Source organism: Hydra viridissima, unplaced genomic scaffold (genome assembly GCF_058129835.1).
Source record: "Hydra viridissima isolate aposymbiotic clone 2 unplaced genomic scaffold, HvirCarnegie_v1 scaffold_18, whole genome shotgun sequence".
NCBI classification, from domain to species: domain Eukaryota; kingdom Metazoa; phylum Cnidaria; class Hydrozoa; order Anthoathecata; family Hydridae; genus Hydra; species Hydra viridissima.
Window position 1 is genome coordinate 2,315,224 of NW_028324317.1, and position 20,325 is coordinate 2,335,548.

Genomic DNA, 20,325 nt, shown 5'->3' on the forward strand with positions numbered 1-20,325 from the left:
TTTTAAACGTAATTTTAAATGTTAATATAATTCTAAGGTGCCAGGCTGGATCTATGGTGGGAAGGCTCCCTTCACTAAGACAGATGGGAAGGCACAGGCATTGTGGAATTGTCAGAACAGGAGGACAGTGGCGGCCAATCAGATCAAGGAGGCCATCGGTAAAAAGCTTCAGACACCAGGGGTGACACGCTGGAACTCATACTACGATTCCTGTGCTGCTCTGCTTGAGGTGCTGGAGGACCGAGATATGATGGAAAAGCTGAATGCTGTAATGCTTAAGCAAAGCTTGCCTTATTTGTAAAGTACTGATAAGGACCTGCTCGCTCAGTACTGCAAGATAATGAAACCGGTTGCAACATGCCTGGACACCCTGCAGTCTGAAGTGAATGCCTATATGGGCATTCTCCTGCCTACTATTAAGCTGATGAAGGACCAAGTAGCAGGCTTGAGGAGGGATAACAGCATTGTTGAGGGGCAGGCGTTGATAACATACCTGCTGGAGAACCCTCAAAATCCACGTGTGGCCTTGAAGGGGAGGTTTGAGAAGATGTTTGAGGATAAGGACCTTCTAGTGGCCACTGCCCTCCACCCCCATTTCAAGCTAAGTGTGGTTGGGTATCTTAACCCAGCCTTGAAAGGTGACATCAAGAGGCAAATTGTCAGACAGATGGTAATCAGGGCCAGCCCTGGAGAAGAGACTGGTGGAGAGACTGGCCAGATGCAGAAAGAAGATGAGGAGGACCCCTTCAAGTACATGAGGGACGACGACGATCTGTTGGCAAGAAAGGGTGTCCTTGAGGAGGACATTGAAAAAGCTTATGATGAGTGGAACAGAATCAGAGAGAACAGTAAACTACGTGTCTCTTATGACTAGTTCCCCCTGTTCCACAGAGTTGCCTGTTTGGATATGTTCCTCAAGTACAACACCCCCTCCCCTCCTCCGCAGCTGTGGAGAGGCTGTTCAGTAGTGGTTCAGATATCTTGAGGCCTAAGCGGTCGAACCTGACAGCCGACAACTTTGAAAAACTTGTTTTTATCAAGGGTAACCTTCCCTTGCTTTCTTAAAATAAATTTTTTGTACGTTTTCTTTTTACAACTTTCTAAAATTTGTTGGAAAAATTACCATTCTCTTTTTTGTCGAAATTTTCTAATGCAAAAATTTTTGTGGTTATTTTTTTTTATGCTGGACAGCAATTTTTCTATATACCACCATGGCATACTGCTTTGGGTGACAAGATAAACTATAACATGCATTTAGTTATCTATGTTTTTGATATTTTGAGATAATTATGATCGGAACATGCATTTTGGAGGTCAACATGTTAAAAAAAAACCTCAGAGGAAATTTTTTTATTCTGGAATTTTTTAACATTAATACACAAGATCTTTCAAGAGAAGAGATAATTTCATCAATTAATTTTTTTAAGTAAGATTATCGGACTTAAATTATCGGACTTAAAATTATCGGATTGGTCTTTTTTTTGAACTATCGGACTATCGATTATCAGACCGGTGAATCTGGAAAATTATCGGACTATCGATTATCGGATTAAGAAAAAATTATCGGGTGCCCACCTTTGGCCAATGTATACTTCATGCGTTCTATCATTCCTGTATTTTTTGGAATTAGAGTTAACGTTGTGTAATGCATACTCTTTAAACTAAATGGGTATGTGAATTTTATTATATGATTAATTAACGGATGTTGCTTCATGTGCGCTTGCGATAAATATATTTAAAATATTTTCGGGATTAATCTAAATTTAAAGATTTCGCATGAATAATAAAACTCTTCTTTTTTTCCTATTACTTTACTAATCCTTTAATAAGATGGAATCAATCTTTGATTTTTAATTGGAATTAAAAATCAAGAAAAAAAAATATCAAGGAAAAAAAAATATCAAGGAACCTTGATATTTTAGTGTAAAGTTTTTTTCTTTAAGCAAAAAAACAGAGTGTAAAAAAATTATTATTTAACTTATTATAATTACTGTCATAAATCATAGTGTATTCACTCATTGTTGTGGAGGATCTTGGAACTTCTGATCAAGTTTAAGTTTTTGAAAGAATCTTGTATTCATAGACACAGCCACTTGTTGACAAAGCTTCTGTGAATGTTTCCATGGTTTCCCATCACAATCTTTGCTGATTGAGACCACCATCTGTGAACAAATGGTTATCTTTGGGAAAAACAAAGTTATGAAAAAAAAGTGCTGAAACTTCACATATAGGATCAATATAACTTCATGATAGATCAGAACATGTTCTAAAATGATCTTTGAGTGACAATCTAATGCCGCTCTATGCTAGCAATTTGTTTGGAGAACACTTGGAAGGAATATCTTTCAAAAAAGCTGCAGTTTTCTTTCACTTTTGTACAAATCAGATTTGTATTTTTTCTAAGAAGCAAAAACATTTAAGCATGAATAGGAGAGAAAAGAAATACAAAAAGTAATTAAGGGGTTTGCTGGAATCCATGCTGACTTATCCTCCTGACATGAGTATTTATAGTAATTTGAAAGCAGATTTAGAGCATAAAAAATGAAATTCTTAGCTCATGAACCTATTTCTCATTAAATAACATATTATTGATAACTTATCTTTTTTCCTTAATGTTCATTTGCATGATATACATAGATGTATATAAGAGTATTTATGTAAATAGATCAAACATCATTTCTTTTTAATATATCTTAGCATTTTTTTTATTTCTGCTACAATTACTATATTAGAAGCAATTTCTCAAAACTGGTTATTGAAGCCTGCTTTATTATTTCACATTTTTTGATCTAATTTTATTATAGAGGTTGTTTCATTAGATTGAACTTAAATGGTGTTGCAACAAAGTTTGCACAGTTATGAAAATATAATCATGATGTTGGATATAAAAGAAGTATCAAAAACTACAAAAAAAAATATAGCATTCCATAACTAATGTGATACATTACAAATTTTTTTGGGTGAATTGCACAATAACAGCATTATCATGGTTTTTGAAATAAAGTGAGCATAAGAGTTTGTGCTAATTTTGCTGCAATACCCTGTAAAGTGAAATATATTTCTTTTTATGGTTTTTATCTCAAATTTAGATTCTAATGAAAAAGTTAAAAATATTTTGGTTGAGCGAGTATCACCTGGTTGGAAGAGGTTTGCTCATATTACTTTTATAAGTGGATTTTACAACATTGTAGAACAAATTGATAAAGAAAATGACAATGATCAAATTAAATTGGAGTTATTCTTGCAGAAGCTTTTTGCAATCAATCAGTCGAACTATAATGAAGTGATTGCAAATTCTCTTTATACCTTGGGAAGGTATGACATTTTGTGGGACGTTGCACTGTATGGTAAGAGTAATATGTTGAATTTAATTAATTTTTGTTCTGTGTTGTTAGAAAACTAAAGAATGCATCAAAAATTAACACATAGCTAACTTATCAGTTTAACAGGAAAACAATTAGGTTATCTTTGCTTTTAAAAGTATTACACCAGCATTTTCTTTACAGATGATGACTTTCTGAATGTTGTTGAAGTGTGAACTCATGAGAGAAGTGTGGCCATTAACAGGAAATTTTTGTTTCATAGTTTATTTGCATGAAATAAAATTTACAAAACCATTTCACAAACTGCTGATTCTATTGAGCCTGATCGACTGGTATTGTAATAGAGCAATAGCACTTTTATAATCCAGTGTCTCATAACTTGTTGACCCGTACATATTACTTAGATGGGTTAGAGGTTTTTGTTCGCTCAAAAGTAAAACTGGTCATTTGTTTGAAGCTTGAAGTAGCAGATATTACTTTACAAAAAAATGTTGTGTTACTTGACACAACTGTAACCTTGACTTGATTATCATTAAGAGCCTCTTCTTCAATTCAAACCTTAAATGTGTGTTCAATTTAAAATCATTGAAAAAATTCTTATTTCAAAACTTACTTTAAATCGCTCTTCATAAGATTACCAAAAAGATGAAATTTTATTTTAAAATCAAAGATGGTTTGTCTGGGTTTAATCTATTTTTTGGTTGTTTATCTTATATTTAGAAAATTTTGAGAAAGTTCTGACAATTTTGATTGAAGATGTTTCAGCTGATTGGATAAGATTAGCTCGTGGAACCTGCTTAAATGACATTGATGCTATTGTTGAACAAATTGAGCAGGATAATGAGGATGATAAATCAAAAATGGCATCATTGCTTAAGAAGATCTTTGAAATTGAACCATTGCAATACAAAAAGATCATTGGAAATTGTCTGAGTAGCATAGGAAACTTCGATATTTTATTTGGTGTTGCATTAGATAGTAAGAGTGTTATATTGTGTTTTTTATAATGCTTGTTAAGGTTTGTGACTTTTTGTGCTAGTTTGATTAAATTTCTATTGTTAGAATGATGTTAAAAAGAAACAGTTTGATTTTTCTAATTTTCAGTTTAATTAATGATTAAATGCTTTTTATATAATTAAATTTAGTAATCCTTAACAAGTATATAATACTATTAAAATGACAATCAATGTATATGATATTGATTAATCTTATGAATTTAAAAAATACAATTAATATTTTTCATAAGTATGATATCAAATGCGTACACATATTATATTTATGATAATAAATGAATGTGGTTTTTGTTTGACTATGGGTTAAAAAGTTTAAGTTTGAATGAGGTTTAAAAAGTTTAAGTTCTATATAATCATATAACTGCAACTTTACTGTTCTGCAGTAAATTTCAGCAAAACAGAAAAACTAACACTTGGAAAGGGATTTAGATAAAATAGATTTCTTGATGTTAAATTTAAATGTTTAATTAAAACTTAAATGAACTAAAAATAAAACTAAAATTTAAAATTAAATGGTTTGAAAAAATGTTCCATAAAGTGTAAAAGAAAATTTTCTTATAAATTTATATTTAATTTTTAATTTATATAAGTTTTAAACGGGCAGTAATCTTTCTTTCACATGTAAATTATTCACTGTAAGATAAACTTTTTAATTCTGTAGTTGCTAATTCATTTAAAATGTTGTTCAAAATGCTGAGAGCTTTAGAAGTACTTTAATTTGATTCATGAGAATATATGGAATCTAACTAATTCATCTTTCAGTGCAGTATCAGGGTTATAAGTGCATGCGCATAGAAGTTATAGCGATTTTTGTGTTTTTTTACTAATTTTGTAATTTTTGTGACTATATTGTTTTTTCAGTTTTAAAAAGCAATAGCATTAGCTACAAGTAAACTCGAATAGATGTAGGTGTTGTATGGTTCACTCTAACCAGTCACATTTTGTGTTTCTCAATATTTCGCGTTTTTGGGGATTTATATACCATTTTGTGAGCAAAAAGCTTTTGGGGTTAGTTGGCACAATGATAGCGGGGCTAGTTGGCAACATGTGCTAACTTAAAACTTTTCACATTAGCCGTAAATTCACTTAGGTTATATAACACTACAGATCTATAGACATGCGAAATTTAAAAAAATAAGTAGACAGGCCTGTAAACTCTAAAAATGTTACAAAAAATGCTGTTGATGCTGTTTTTATAGAAGGAAAGTCTATTTGATCGACTTAAAGGCAATAAAAGTTTATGTCAAAAAATATTGTTGATTAAAAATCATCAAGAGTTTTCATAAAAAAGATGCGCTTGAAATATATGCTTAATGTTGCTAAATTTGTCTCTTTTTACGTGGTGTGCCAACTTACCCTGAGAGTATAGGCAACTTACCCTGGGCCGGGGTAAGTTGGCACATTTTTTTCTTTTTTGGAGGCCCTTTCTGGGCCACCAATTATTTTTTTTTTTAATGTTTGACACTTGAGCATGCTTGCCAAATTCATATTCTTTTGAGCTGAAATTTGATATCCTCCAAAAAGTTCACCCAGAAATGCACAGAGCTCAAAAACTAAAATTGTAGCCAACTAGCCCCGGTCTCCCCTATCAAGAAAATTATCTACGGAGTAGAACAATATGTAGTTGTTTAAAAAAATAAAGATCATCTTGAAAGATTTTTCCATTGTACTGGAAGTCTTTTCTGCAACTTATATTTGCCTTGAAAAGCAAAACATTTGCTTTTCAGAGTATTGATATAAATTTTCTTTTTAAAAAGTAGAAAGGGTTGCATAATATGATTTGGTGTTTTTTCTTTTAATACTCAATATTTGAAATTGTAAGCAAAATAAATGATTGTTAGTATATCAACTTAAGCAAATCTAATAAACCAAATAAATAAACTCTGAGTGATATAATTGGTATAATATACAGTGATATATAAGTATATTAACTATAATTATAAAGTTTCTCAATGATATGCACTATAAACAATAGAATTAACAGATTAATTCTCAAGAAAAAACTATGAAATTATGTTGCTCTAGAAATCATTGTAGATTTTACAATTTTTTTTTTTCTAAAATCTTTTTTAGTATCATAAACTGTTAAGACATAATTGTAATGCAGCAGGTTGAATTGTTAAAAAGCTAGAGTTCTTTTTAGGGAGTTTTGAAACAGTTCGGGATATACTGGTTGAAATTGTATCACCTGACTGGAAGAGATTGGCAAAAAACACTTGCTTACATGATGTTGACGGTATTGAAGAACAGATTGACCAGAGTTTCAGCAATGATAAATTAAAAATGGATGCATTCCTTAAAAGGCTTTATGAAAGTGAACCTTTAACATATAAAAAATTGATTGCAAATTTTCTCAATGCTACATGTAGATATGATGTTTTATTCAGGCTGGGTTTAGTTGGTAAGCATTTTTAAGCTTCCTTTTTTTTTTCCATTTTAAAACTGGAATGAATGAGCTGTCAGTTGCCAATGCCAACAGTTTTTTAATTTAGACACTTTTCACAAAGTTACCAAAGTTATAAGTATTGTATATAGTAATTATCATTTGCTCATGTGTTCCGGTTTTTCATCTTTATTACAGGATTGTAACTATTATTAATTAATTCAATCTTTTACCTCACTAAACTAATTTTAGTTTAGTGAGTTAAAACATTGAATTTTTTTCATAGAGTTTTGTTTCTACTTTTGAATTCTTTTACATATTTAAATATTTTTAGAAAGTTCTGAATTGATAATAAAGCTATTGCTTGAGCATACATCTGCAGACTGGAAGAAATTTGCTATTTATACCTGCGCACATGAAGTTAACTGTATTATACAGGTTATTGATCTTGAGAATGATGACAATCAAATGAAAATGACAGCAGTCCTTGAAAAGCTTAATGACATTAATCCATTACAGTTTAAAGAGTTGATTGAAAATTGTCTGGTTACATTGAGAAGATTTAGTGTTTTAGCTGCATTTGATGAAGATGGCCATTTTGAAGGAGAAACAATAAAAAAAGATGAATCTGTTATAACAAAAGGTAATGTTGTTTATAATGACCTTTTGAACAAATTGCCTAGCTGCTTATGTTGTTTTCATTTTTTATTCAAGAAAACATTGCAAAAGCTGGAGAAACTTTACAGCTGCGCATGCATTTATACCTGCCTTGAAAACATTGGCACTGCATTATTGCCAAGACTGAAAGTGTTTATTTTAAATTTCAATAGCTTTTTCTTAGAAATGATGTCAATTTTTTTATAGATATAATCACCATAAAATTAGATATTAACTAGAGTTATTTATCCACAAGATATTGTTAGGATACCTTGTGTATAAATAATTGCTCCTCTGCTTGCTCCTCTGTTTCTCCTAATAATTCACTACTAGTGCCAATATCAGAAAATTTGCCTTAAATCCATCAAACTGTTCTCAAATAATAACTAAACTTGTCTTTTCTCTATCTCAATATCTCCTATTTGTTTTAAATTCATCAGAATTCTTTTTAAAGCTTTTTTTACTTGTTGATAAAGATTTTTACTAACTTCAATAGCTTATCTTGTCAGCACCTCGATAGAAATCTTGATGTGTTGACACTTAAAGGCAATATAATAAAAAAGTTTCTCCTAATAAAAAAGTAAATTCTTTCTGTTTTAACAAAAAAAAGTTTATTAAAATAAATTAAACAACCTACCTGAATTTTACTTTTTTAAAAGAAATAAAATGTTAGGTAAATTTGATTTTAAAGTAAAATTAAACTATTGCATGGGGTCATAATAGGAATAAGAATTCCTTAGAGGAATACTTTAAAGATTTTTAGTAAAAAATAACAAAAAAGAGTTCATCTCATACACTCAGATTAAATTAAGTGTCAAACTAAATATTCAGATAGCTAAAATAATCCTGCTAAAGTAAGTACTAATATTTTTCCGGAATAATGAAGACAAAAAAAAAAGTAATTGTAAAAGTTGCTCCTCATTTTATACTCAAATAATGGTTTCCTCAACTGTGATGTCTTCATATTTGGTTGTTTCTTTTTTAGAAGCAAAACACTTGTTTTAAAATTAAGACTTACTAAATTTGCCGATGAAGTAAAAAAATTTATTCTATTTTAATATTTTAAAACTCCACATAGAATTGCTATGTAATTTTGCTCCTTTCTAATTTTCTGAAAATGTAACATTTATAATAATTTAAATTTAAAAATATACAGTTGCTCTGTTTGATTTTTAAAATTTGTTTGCCTTAGTTTCAGAGCATATTGAAAAAGATGAAGTTTTGATTGAGCGACTATCACCTGACTGGAGGAGGTTTGCTTTTAATACTTACTTAAATAACGTTTACAGTATTGTAGAACAAATTGACAAAGAGAATGACAATAATGAATTAAAAATGGCTGCGTTCCTTCAAAAGCTACATGAAATCAATCCATTAGGCTATAAAGAAGTGATAGCAAACTCTCTCTATAATTTAAGAAGATTTGATATTTTATTAGAAGTAGAAATGGATGGTAAGTTTTTAATTTTATGTCTTTGCAATAAGTAGTTAAGTTTATGTCTACTTATTAGGTAGTAAATTAATTTCATGTCTCTATAGTAAAATAGCACATGACTAGTTCATTATGTTATTAAAACTATTTGGTAACAAATATACTATATATTGCGTTTGTATACTTTATATAAGTTTGTTTCATTTTATTATTGATTTTATATTTTTCTTTTCTTTTCTTGTTTTTGTTTTAGAAAATTTAAAAAAATTTTGTGCCATTGTGGTTAAACAAGTATCAACTGAGTGGAAGAGATTCGCTCGTGAGACTAATCTAGAAGACATTCATACTATAGTTGAACATATTGATGTAGAAAATGAGGATGATCAATCAAAGATGTCATCATTCCTTGAAAAGCTCTTTGAAACATGTCCATGTGAATATAAAGTGATTATTTCCAACACTCTTACTGCTTTAGGAAGATTTGATGTTTTGTTTGGCATATCTTTGGGTGGTAAATAAGTTTCAGCATTTTCAAAATCTCAACAGTTTAAGCAAAAGTTGATACTGAAGGTGATGTTTACTTCATAGTATATGAGAATATTATTGAAGTAAAACATTTGTTCTCTGTTTAGAAAATTATGAAACACTTCAAAGGGTTCTGATTGAAAAAGTATCAGCTGACTGGAGAAGATTTGCGCGGCACACTTGTGTACAGGACATAGACAGTATTTTAGAACAAATTGACAATGATAACCAAGATGACCAGTCAAAAATGGCCTCATTTCTTGAGAGACTGTATGAGATCAGACCTATTGATTATAAAGATTTAATTGAAATGTCTCTCAATACCACTAACCGCTTTGATGTTTGCCTTGGAGTTGCATTGGATGGTAAGAAACTGCAGTTTTGGAGAATATTGTTTTAATATTGTGTTAATGTCATACTAAAAAGTGTAATGATCATTACTTGATCGTTACGATCATCATTTTTAGTGCAAGTTTTTCAAGCTTCTTCTTCATCTTAGGATTTGAAAATCTCTTTTTCTTTTATTTTATTACGAAAACCAAATTTTTTAAAAACATATTCTTGACTTGAATTTTACAATTTCTATTGCCATATCCTATTAAATAAAAAATAAATAAAAAATAGAGTTGAAGGTTTTTATTTCAGAATGTTTGATTTTTGGGCTGTCATTTTTTGACATACAGTAAGATACTGAAGTCTTGATGAATAACATTTCTTCATCTGGAAAAAAAAATTTATTTCTATTTAAAGCAGGTAAAACAATTCAATTTTATTAAAAATCTTAATATCCTTTTAAATATTAGTTTTCTTTAAAAAACTTTAATTTCTTTTTTTTTTTTTATTATTTGTTTTAACGACTCAGTTTTTTTTTTTTCTAGAACATTTTGAGCGTGTTGAGAAAATTTTACTTGAGCGTTTATCTTCTGACTGGAAAAAGTTTGCATATCTCACCTGTTTGTATGAAGTTGATTATATCATAGAACACATTGATCATGATTATGATAATGATCAATTAAAGTTAATGGCTTTTTTAAAAAAGCTATTTGAGCATGAACCTGTACATTATCAGGAGATCATAAAAAATTCACTGCTAGCTTCAAAAAGATACAGTGTTTTACATTTATTTGAAGTACAAAATGTTAAAGAAGAAGAAGTATCTTTACTTCAGACTAAAGGTATTTTTAAATAGTAATTGTTTCAATTGTTGACCTTCAGAAATCTACTTATCAAGTTGATAAAATAAAAACTAATATTTTAGGAATCAACCATCCATCAGTAATGAATACAAAAAGTAATATAGCAGACTCTTTGAAAGGAATGGGAAAATGTAATGAAGCTTTAGAAATTTATTATCAAGTTGATAAAGTACAAACGGATATTTTAGGTATCAATCATCCATCAACATTGGCTACAAAAAATAATATAGCAGCCTGTTTGAGTGATATGGGAAAATGTAATGAAGCTTTAGAAATTTATTATCAAGTTGATAAAATACAAACGGATATTTTAGGTATCAATCATCCATCAACATGGGCTACAAAAAAAAGTATAGCAGCCTGTTTGAAGAATATGGGAAAATATAATGAAGCTTTAGAAATTTATTATCGAGTTGATAAAATACAAACGGATATTTTAGGTATCAATCATCCATCAACATTGGCTGCAAAAAATAGTATAGCAACCTGTTTGAAGAATATGGGAAAATATAAAGAAGCTTTAGAAATTTATTATCAAGTTGATAAAATACAAACGGATATTTTAGGTATCAATCATCCATCAACATTGGCTGCAAAAAATAGTATAGCAACCTGTTTGAAGAATTTGGGAAAATATAATGAAGCTTTAGAAATTTATTATCGAGTTGATAAAATACAAACGGATATTTTAGGTATCAATCATCCATCAACATTGGCTACAAAAAAAAGTATAGCAGCCTGTTTGAAGAATATGGGAAAATATAATGAAGCTTTAGAAATTTATTATCAAGTTGATAAAATACAAACGGATATTTTAGGTGTCAGTCATTCATTAACATTTGCTACAAAAAATAGTATAGCAACCTGTTTGAAGAATATGGGAAAATATAAAGAAGCTTTAGAAAGTTATTATCAAGTTGATAAAATACAAACGGATATTTTAGGTATCAATCATCCATCAACATTGGGTACAAAAAATAATATAGCAGCCTGTTTGAGTGATATTGGAAAATATAATGAAGCTTTATAAATTTATTATCAAGTTGATAAAATACAAACGGATATTTTAGTTATCAATCATCCATCAACATTGGCTGCAAAAAATAGTATAGCAACCTGTTTGAAGAATTTGGGAAAATATAATGAAGCTTTAGAAATTTATTATTAAGTTGATAAAAAACAAACGGATATTTTAGGAATCAATCATCCATCAACATTGGCTGCTAAAAATAGTATAGCAACCTGTTTGAAGAATTTGGGAAAATATAATGAAGCTTTAGAAATTTATTATTAAGTTGATAAAAAACAAACGGATATTTTAGGAATCAATCATCCATCAACATTGGCTGCTAAAAATAATTTAGCAATTTGTTTGCATGAACTGAAGCGGAAAGAAAGGGAAGGGTTATCTTGTAAACTATTTTAGGTTCCGTAATGTTATTTTTTACTTGCAAGACAATATTTCTAGTGTGTTTTCATAAATTATTTTTTGCACGCGATAAATGATCTGTTTGTACGTCAGGAAAGTAGTTTTGATGTTTTCTTTCGGTATATCTAAACTGAAAGTGGGGTTAAGGAGTCCATAACATAGTAAGACGTTGTATTGAACTATTAATTGAGGTTTTTACAAATGAATAGAAGATTCTTTGTAAGAAGTTCATGTTCGAACGAAAGTTTTTATTGACGGAAATTTTTTTCTAAAGAACTTTTCTAAACATCTTGGGATAAGTTCTAGTTAAACTTATTCTTAATATAAGTTTATTCATACTTAATAATAATTATTTTTATTCTATTTTAATTAACATTTTCTGATACATTTTAAAATTTGTTTACATTACTCACTGTATAAAAGCCAGCTTGGGCCCTGCGAGTCCGAAATTTTGATTTCGAATCGAATCTAATGAAATGACGAATTTCGAATCGAATCTCGAATCCGAATCTCGATTTAAAAACAAATTCTTTCACAAAACATTTAATTATTTAAATTTCAACATAATCAATTGGTAGGCCAGTCAGGCCTATACCAACAAAAAAACTAAGTAAAAACTAAGTCCTTGTTTGCTATTGCCCAGATTAGTTTTTCACTATTGCACTGTGATCAGGAATAACTTAAAATTAGGCCAAAATTAATTTTGTCAAAAATATTTATTCAAAATTGCTGAAAATTCACTCTAAGATGTAAAAAAAGTAGACAAGGAAAGACGACTTAAAATATTTTAAAAGTGGTTAAGTATGGTCAGGGGGGTAGCAAATTTTACTGGGCCCCCCTCCCCACCACCTTGCCCCTAAGTAATTTTAAATAAGTTTTAAACTAATTATCATTTTGAAAATCAAATGAAAAATTATGAAAAAATTTAGTTAAGATGATCTATACGTTTTATATTTCACCTAAATTGAAAAATAAGCTTAAAAATAAATCAGCATCTTCTTATTCATTATGCTCATATACATCTTTGTAATCTATTTCTTCAGTAACTAATTCATAATTTTCTTCATCTTCGTCTTCATTGTCATACTGATTGTACTCATTATCAGTTTCATTATCACTTTGGATTTTATTAATGGTATTTTTATTTGATTTTTTTTATAAGTTCTAGAGCGCTCTTTGATAATTGAATTGTTTTAACTTTGCTTCTATCTTGAGAAATTATTATAGTTGATATTATTGGATTACTTGTAATAAGAAGATAGTGAAGTTGGTCCTCAATTGTATGGAGTCTTGTATCTTTTCTTGAATGGTGAAGTCTAAATTGTTTATTATCTTTATTTCTAGATTCTTGAGCTTCTTCTGAATATAATCCAATTGGCAACAAAAACTTTGAAATTATTTCAGAACTGTGAAGCAATAACTTATGCATAGATACAGACATTTAAAACCAATTATATTTTTCAAAATAAAGCTTTGCTGTTTTAGTGCAATATTCACTGAATTTTATTGTATCTATCTCATAACTTGAATTTATTATGTTCAAAATGTTTGCTAAACGTTCTATTAATTCTTTATCTATGCCTGTAATAGAAGAAAATAAATCAAAATGTTTAAATGCTCGTCTGGCAGTATTACCATCATTTGAAGTTCGAGAACCACCTTGCCTATTTTCCTTGCCGAGGAAAATCTACTCTTAACCCTAATTCTTCAATGAATTTATTTTTTATGATTCGTTTTTTTTTCCACAAACTTCTTTGTCGCCATTACCACGAATTTGCCATTTTTTTATTTCAAGTCTGTAAGAAATGTCTAACAAACATTCAAAACACCTTATCCGAGCATGCAATGGAGAAAGGCCTAATTCAATGTTATCTATATTAGAAGTTGGAGTTAGCATTGAGCCACATGCAATAGAACTCATTTGTTTAGGAAAAGCTGAACATATATTACAAACTTGTTGTGAAGAAATTGAGCATATTGTATTGGCGGCCTTACCGTCAATCATTGTTAATTTTAAATTAAATTTAGCTTTAGTTACAATTACTTCTAAACAAATTATCATCTCAAACTCTGAATCCTCTAGTAAATTTATTTGATTTTGAAAATATTCTTTTTCAAATTTCAAAATAGCTTCTGATTCCTTTAGATAATGAACTTGAATTGGTCAACAAAATCTAATTGACGAAGGTTTAGGGTTTGTCCAAACAGAAATGTTTTCAAATGAAAGATCCAAATGAACAAAAGTGGTTCTAAATAAATCAGAGTCTTTCGAACTATCATTGTCAAATTTTTGCTTATATTCACTTTGACCAGATGCACCATCAAACCCCCATTTCCAACTTAATATTCCTTTTGTTTTATCGTTATTCTCTAGTTGAATAATTTGAGTTATGATTGAATCCATTTGAAAAAAACGAGTTATTGTGTGATCAAGAAGACTTTGAAGTTTAATTTCAGCACTTTGCTCACTAAATATAATGCCATCAGGATAGCAATCTTTTCTTGCTAATAAAATATCACTATATAAAGGATATATATTTGCATTTCTTTCCTTAGCTGTAATCCTTATTTTCTAATAAGCTCTTTGGGACAAACATGCTGAGACCATCAAAGCCAAACCTTCTTTTGGAGATAATTTTATAATAGGCTTTTCATTTTTAATCATATTAGCTACTTTATTGGGTTGACTGGGAGAAGAAACCAATTGGTTTAAAGTAAAACACAGACTATAACATTGACTTCTCCTTGAACTTACTATAGCAGATAAGATCAACTCGTCATAAGTATGGTTTGTTCCCATTTTTTCACTCTTTTTCTTTCTATGGTTTGTTCCCATTTTTTCACTCTGTTCCCATTTTTTCACTCAAAGCTTTTTCTTCCAGGTGTTTTTTTTTTATTTTGATACGTTTTGTTATTAAAAGTTGACGCAATGGAATGTTCTTCTAATTTTTCTAGAATAACTAGATCTGATTGAAGCCAACTTGCTTCTTTAATTTCAAAGCGATCACGTTGTCGATTATGATTATAAAGTTTCTTTTTTAAGTTTTGAATAAAATTTTCCATTATTTTTAGTATACTTCTATATTGTTTAGAAGAACGCAAGTCTGATTAACTCCCAAAATGTGATCAAAAAGTAAATTTTGAAGCAATTTATTTTTATCGATTAAAACTCTGTCTTTAATAACTAAATAAAGCTGATGTTTAGTAAACTTTATATTCATTTTAAACTAAAAAGAGAGATAAATTATTTTAACTTTTGTATGCACACACACACACACATATATATATATATAGTATTTCAAGTTGTATTATTCTCAAATACAATATCTCGTGTTCGTGTAAGAGTAGGGGAGATGGGGGCGCATTGATCGCCGTAGCAGTGTTTTGAAAATTGCGCAGAACCTGAAAGAGATGTAAAAACTTATTAACTACGAAACACATGTAGAACTATCTGGCTTTTGGAATATATAAATATTTTGATTTAAAAAAATGATAAACATGAATAATTTTAACTTTTAAACAACCCTCTCAAAAGATCAATGTACCCCAAACTATGGGGTACTATGATCTCCGACTTGGGGCACATTGATCTTATATGCGTAATATTATCTAAACGTTTAACACTTCTATAACTAAATCTTGTAAATAATTTAGTGAAAGGGTAATATTGTATAACATATAATACATCTAAATTTTTTAATTACTTTTTAAATATAGCAGTTAAACCCACTAGTCTAATTTTTAATTAAAAAATGTATAAATCACAGCAGCTATAAGCTACCCGCTTTATATACGTTTAAAACATTACAACAACTTGAAATTTATAAGAACTGAAATATAAAGACTGAAATAAGAATACAACTTTTAAGTTTACAAAACTTGTTAAAAGTACAATATTTTGATTAAGAATATTTCATCATTTGTGAAAGTCAAGTTGTGAAGCAGCTTTTGGTTTACATTGTTTTTTATTCCTAAGCAAGTAATTCTTAGTTTCTTTCTTATCTTTTGTGGAGACTTTTTGTTGATTTTTGGTTTGCTTCAAAATTTTCTTTTCTTTTGACAAACGAATTTCATTTCTGACAGGAGTATCAGTCAAGATCCTTGTTTTTAACTGCCTACTTTTAACATTTTTTTTTTCTGGCAGATGCTTTTGGGTAAGGTTTTAAAACCTCAGGTGAGATTATAGAAGCAACACTTGTTGACACTTTGTTTAAAATACTTGTTTCAATATTTACTATAGTTATTTCAGACTCTATGTGATTAACATGTGCTGGTATCATTTCAGATTCCATGTTGTTGACAGGAGTGATAGTAACTGTATCTGGAGCAGCTCTATCTGTAACTGATGATGGTAAATATTCGTCATCTTTGAAAATTTCAGAATTGAATGGCTCAATGCCAGCTACTCTAAATTCTGTCTGTATATTAGATGGTGAGAAAGCTTTTGTATACGGTTCTCGAACTATTGAAACAATATCATAAATGGTCATTGGTCTTGGGTTTGAAACCATCCAATTATCACATGCAGAATTGTAAAACCTTTTCAATGGTCCAAAAACAGTTCTATCTAATGGCTGCAATTTATGGCTGCAATGGGGAGGAAAACTTATCATTGTAATTCCGTGTTGAATTGCAAGCTCCAAGCCTTTAACAGAAATATGACTTTCATGACTGTCGAGAAGTAACAAAACTGGAGATTCCTGAGAACAGTTTAAATATTTAACAAAATGTTTAATCCATTCTATGAAAATTTCTGAGTTCATCCAACCAGAAGGATTTGCAAATCCCACACATCCAGGAGGTCCTTCCTTAATCATCTAATCATGAAACTTTACCCTAGGAAAAATAAATAATGGGGAATGGAATTTCCAATAGCATTAGAGGCACAACATGCAGTTGCCAATGTTCCTCGTTCTGCAGATGTGATTCTTCCAACTTGTTTGCTTCCTCTACCAGCTAAAACCTTTACCGGCTTTTGAACGGTTGTTAAACCAGTTTCATCAACATTATATATACAGTTAGGATTATATTTATATCGATTTCTTACCGTTTTAAGATTTTGAAAAAACTCTCTTACAGTGTGTTTGTTAAAAGCTGTTGATCGAGCGAAGCTCGTTGCTTCAGGTGTTCGTAGAGACAACTCTGGTTGTCTTTTCATAAAACCTTGCAACCAATCAATGCCTGCAATTTTATTTTTGATCCATGATGATGGGCATATCTTATTGTTTTTTAAAGCAAATTCATATGCCAATAATCGCGTTGACCTAGTTGAAAGGCCATAGTTCATTTTTGATGCAATTAGTAAATAACTTGATAAACTTTTTTCATCTTCTGCTGTAAAAACTTGTCTATTGTTGTAGTTAGGCTTGAAAGCTTCATTTGGATTAAGCCTCTTTTTACGACAATATCTTTTTAAAGTCATTCTATCTATGTTAAACTGACGTGCTACAACATTCAGTTGTGTTCCTTCTAAAACTTTATTAATAGTAGGAGAGAATTAGCGAAAAATAGGGTCGAACCCGGACAAAAATGGTATAAAGCTGAAACTTTGCACAGAGGAAGTAGACAGTCTCTGGATGAGCGTAAAAAAAAGCCCCGTTGATTGCGCTACGGGAACATCCCTTTTGGGGCAAATTGGGGTACAAAAAAGGGGCAATTTTGACAGCACCAAAATATCATAAACTTTATATCGTTGGATCAAAAATTTTATGCTGATCAATATTTATATAAGAACTATTACTTGAAAACAATTATTTTTTAAGTTATTTACGTTTGAAAAGTGTAAAATCGTTAAAATGTTATGTTTTTTGTTTTCAAAACATAATAATATAACTTTTGTCTGTGCGCAATTTTAAATGGGAAAAAATTAGTAAATAATATATTCTTTTAAAATAACTTTAAGACTTGAATGCAAATTTCTTTAAAAATAGATGTCCGATATCTTACTTTTCTCAAAACAAATCATCAAATAAATTTCTTTCGTTTTCAATTTCATCACTTGAATCTTCTTCAATTTCAAAATCCTAAAAATGCAAAATATTTGTATTCCAAAAAAAAACAAAAATATTTAAAGAAGATTATATGTATATTTAAAAAATAAAATTTACCGTTTTATTACTGCAGTCTTGCCCATGACAGCCACCGCATGCAGTCATGCATTTTAATCCGTTTTTCCTGCAAGAACACATATTTGTTCCGCACATATTTCTTGACGAAGTTTTACAATCGCAGCGAATCACTTTTAATATATTGGGTGGTGCCACATCTTTGTCTGTTGTTATTGGAAGAGGACAACCATTATCTAACTTCCATGCCTATTCTTTAGGATCCAAGTTGAAAGATTCATCTAGCATTTTCCATTCAACAACTTGTAGATGAAATCTAAGACCATGAAAATAAGCAGCACGGTCTGTGGGTGGTAACATTTCTGGCTTAATAATTCCTTCACAAACCATTTGTTTATATTTTAAATACCTAAGAAAAATACTATGAAAATAGAACACTTTCTAAATCTAAATGAGTGACTTAAATCCACAAAATTATAACTAAACTTTCAAATACCAACCACATTTTCCTTAACAAAGATTCTGCATTTCCACCAAAAAGTTCAATGAAAGCCCTTACTGCAGATTCTCCAACTTCTTTTTTTGTTGCCCAGTAATCCGAAATAATTTCAGATACTGATTGTATATTATTGGATTTTTGCAGTAGTTTTAAAAAACTAGGTTTTTCTTTTCCCAGTATTGAAGATGTCGAGTCACATCCTGACCATGCGTGAACAAATAACAGATGTTCTTTAAATTCCGTTACTCGAGATTGAGCGTCTTTAATACTCCAGAGTTTTTTTTTTTTTTCTTGATAAAAAAAAAAAAAATCTCATTTAATTCATCTTTCCAATGATACATTAGCATAACTGCTATATCAGTATCATCAGCAACAACAATGCATGGTGAAATTTCCTTTGCAACTTCCAACGATTTAGAGACAATTTTCGTGTCAGCATCCCCTTTGCAAATATATACTTCATATCCATCTCGTTTAAGGTAATCAGACAAAAGTAAAATTAATTGTGCCTTGTTGTGTGAATTCGATAGAAAACGCTCTTGTGAGTACGGAACCTGATTATTTTCTTTTATAACAAGATTTTGGGAAGAACCTTTGCATTTTCTTCTGATGTGTTCATTAGATTTAATTGAAGATTTTTTATCATCAAATATAGTATAAGTGGTGGCATAATTTTTTCTTATATAGCTGATGTAGGCCTCAACAATTTCTACGAACCTCATACCTTTGTTCCAAAGAACTCTGTGGAGTAAGGAACCTCCATCAAGGACATATTTGCACAAACTGACATTTGTACTTGGTTTAATTTCGTCGTCAGGAAGAATCACTTTGCGCAAAGATGATATGTTTGCTTTCAGCATTAGGTTATTTTTAAATAATGATTGTGGGAGATGAGTAAGCTCATAATCAAAATATAGTTCAACGTCATCCTCTCTTTCTGCAATTGCTGCAAGTCTATTAAAAAGGAGTGTTGGATCGACACAACAATCAGTTTGTTTGTCAAGTTTTACGCTATTTGTCAAAACATCTAAAGAAAAAAATGTATTCTTCTTTTTAAACTTTGCTTCATTGAACTTAAGGCCGTTGAGAAATGTTTGTAGACGAACACCTATGCTCTCAGCCTCGTCACAATTGACAAGATCTTCACCATTGACTGACACAAGACCCATAGATAATGAATATAGATTTCTATCGACAGTATTGAATGGATTTCTTACAGAAAACCAGTCATAAAACAACTCACAATGTTCATAATCACATACTAATCTTTTAATACCCATTTCTTTATTGCTTTCCGTAACTCCGATGTCAAATCCAGATAATTTATGCATTGCTTCATGAACGCTTGCAGAATAACAAATGCTCATTGTCCATAGGTTGCGTACATTTTCATCAAATCCTCTACCTCTAGTTAAACCACCATTGCATTTTAAAGACCGCATCAGGGTCTGCTCTATTACAAGATCAGAAGATAGGCCAGCCCAATACCTTTCAGATCGGCGCACTGCGTGACGACCATCTAAAAATTGTTGATGTAACCATGGATTCGTTTCTGAAAGGTATTGCATTTCTTGCAAATAAAACCTGGAGCACTTGGCATAGTTTGAATGCCCTGATGCGGCAAATAAGTTTAGCATTTTTGAGAGTGTTTGAAGATGCAAGTATCAGTTTCAAGTTCTCTCTGCAACTAAAAATTCCTTTATGATAGTAATATAGTACATGTACAAGATCCATTCTTTTTTTTTTTTCAAATGTAAAAACTTGTACTACACGTAACGTTTAACTTGTAAGTTTTACTTTCCT

General features: G+C 30.1%; 2 protein-coding genes and 1 pseudogene across 4 annotated transcripts in view; 2 read left to right on the forward strand and 1 right to left on the reverse strand.

The window, feature by feature from the left end:
- Positions 1–11,988, forward strand: part of LOC149876817 (uncharacterized) — a 48,917-nt pseudogene extending 36,929 nt beyond the window's left edge. The window contains exon 11 of the transcript XR_016448463.1: positions 10,662–11,988. The product of XR_016448463.1 is annotated as an uncharacterized LOC149876817 (transcript). The remainder of the gene's footprint in view (positions 1–10,661) is intronic.
- Positions 1,566–9,954, forward strand: LOC149876823 (uncharacterized). 2 transcript variants are annotated; one of them, XR_016448454.1, is made up of 8 exons: positions 1,566–1,669; positions 3,090–3,347; positions 4,044–4,301; positions 6,480–6,737; positions 7,054–7,362; positions 8,569–8,629; positions 9,062–9,319; positions 9,441–9,954. XR_016448454.1 is itself a non-coding variant. In XM_090074915.1 (8 exons), exons 1-8 carry the CDS (start codon positions 1,666–1,668, stop codon positions 9,731–9,733), a joined length of 1,899 nt encoding a protein of 632 aa, XP_089931041.1. In that variant the 5' UTR covers positions 1,566–1,665; the 3' UTR covers positions 9,734–9,954. The 2 variants fall into 2 exon arrangements, 1 of the variants encoding a protein (XP_089931041.1); XM_090074915.1 differs by having other exon boundaries at positions 8,569–8,829.
- A 5,779-nt stretch (positions 11,989–17,767) lies between the features above and the next one.
- LOC149876824 (uncharacterized) lies at positions 17,768–20,159 on the reverse strand. The gene is made up of 3 exons (XM_090075122.1): positions 18,524–20,159; positions 18,066–18,432; positions 17,768–17,981 (listed from the first exon to the last, which is right to left on the reverse strand). The coding sequence occupies exon 1, from the start codon at positions 20,157–20,159 to the stop codon at positions 18,765–18,767; it is 1,395 nt and encodes a 464-aa protein (XP_089931248.1). The 3' UTR covers positions 17,768–17,981; positions 18,066–18,432; positions 18,524–18,764.
- Between the last annotated feature and the right edge of the window lie 166 nt (positions 20,160–20,325).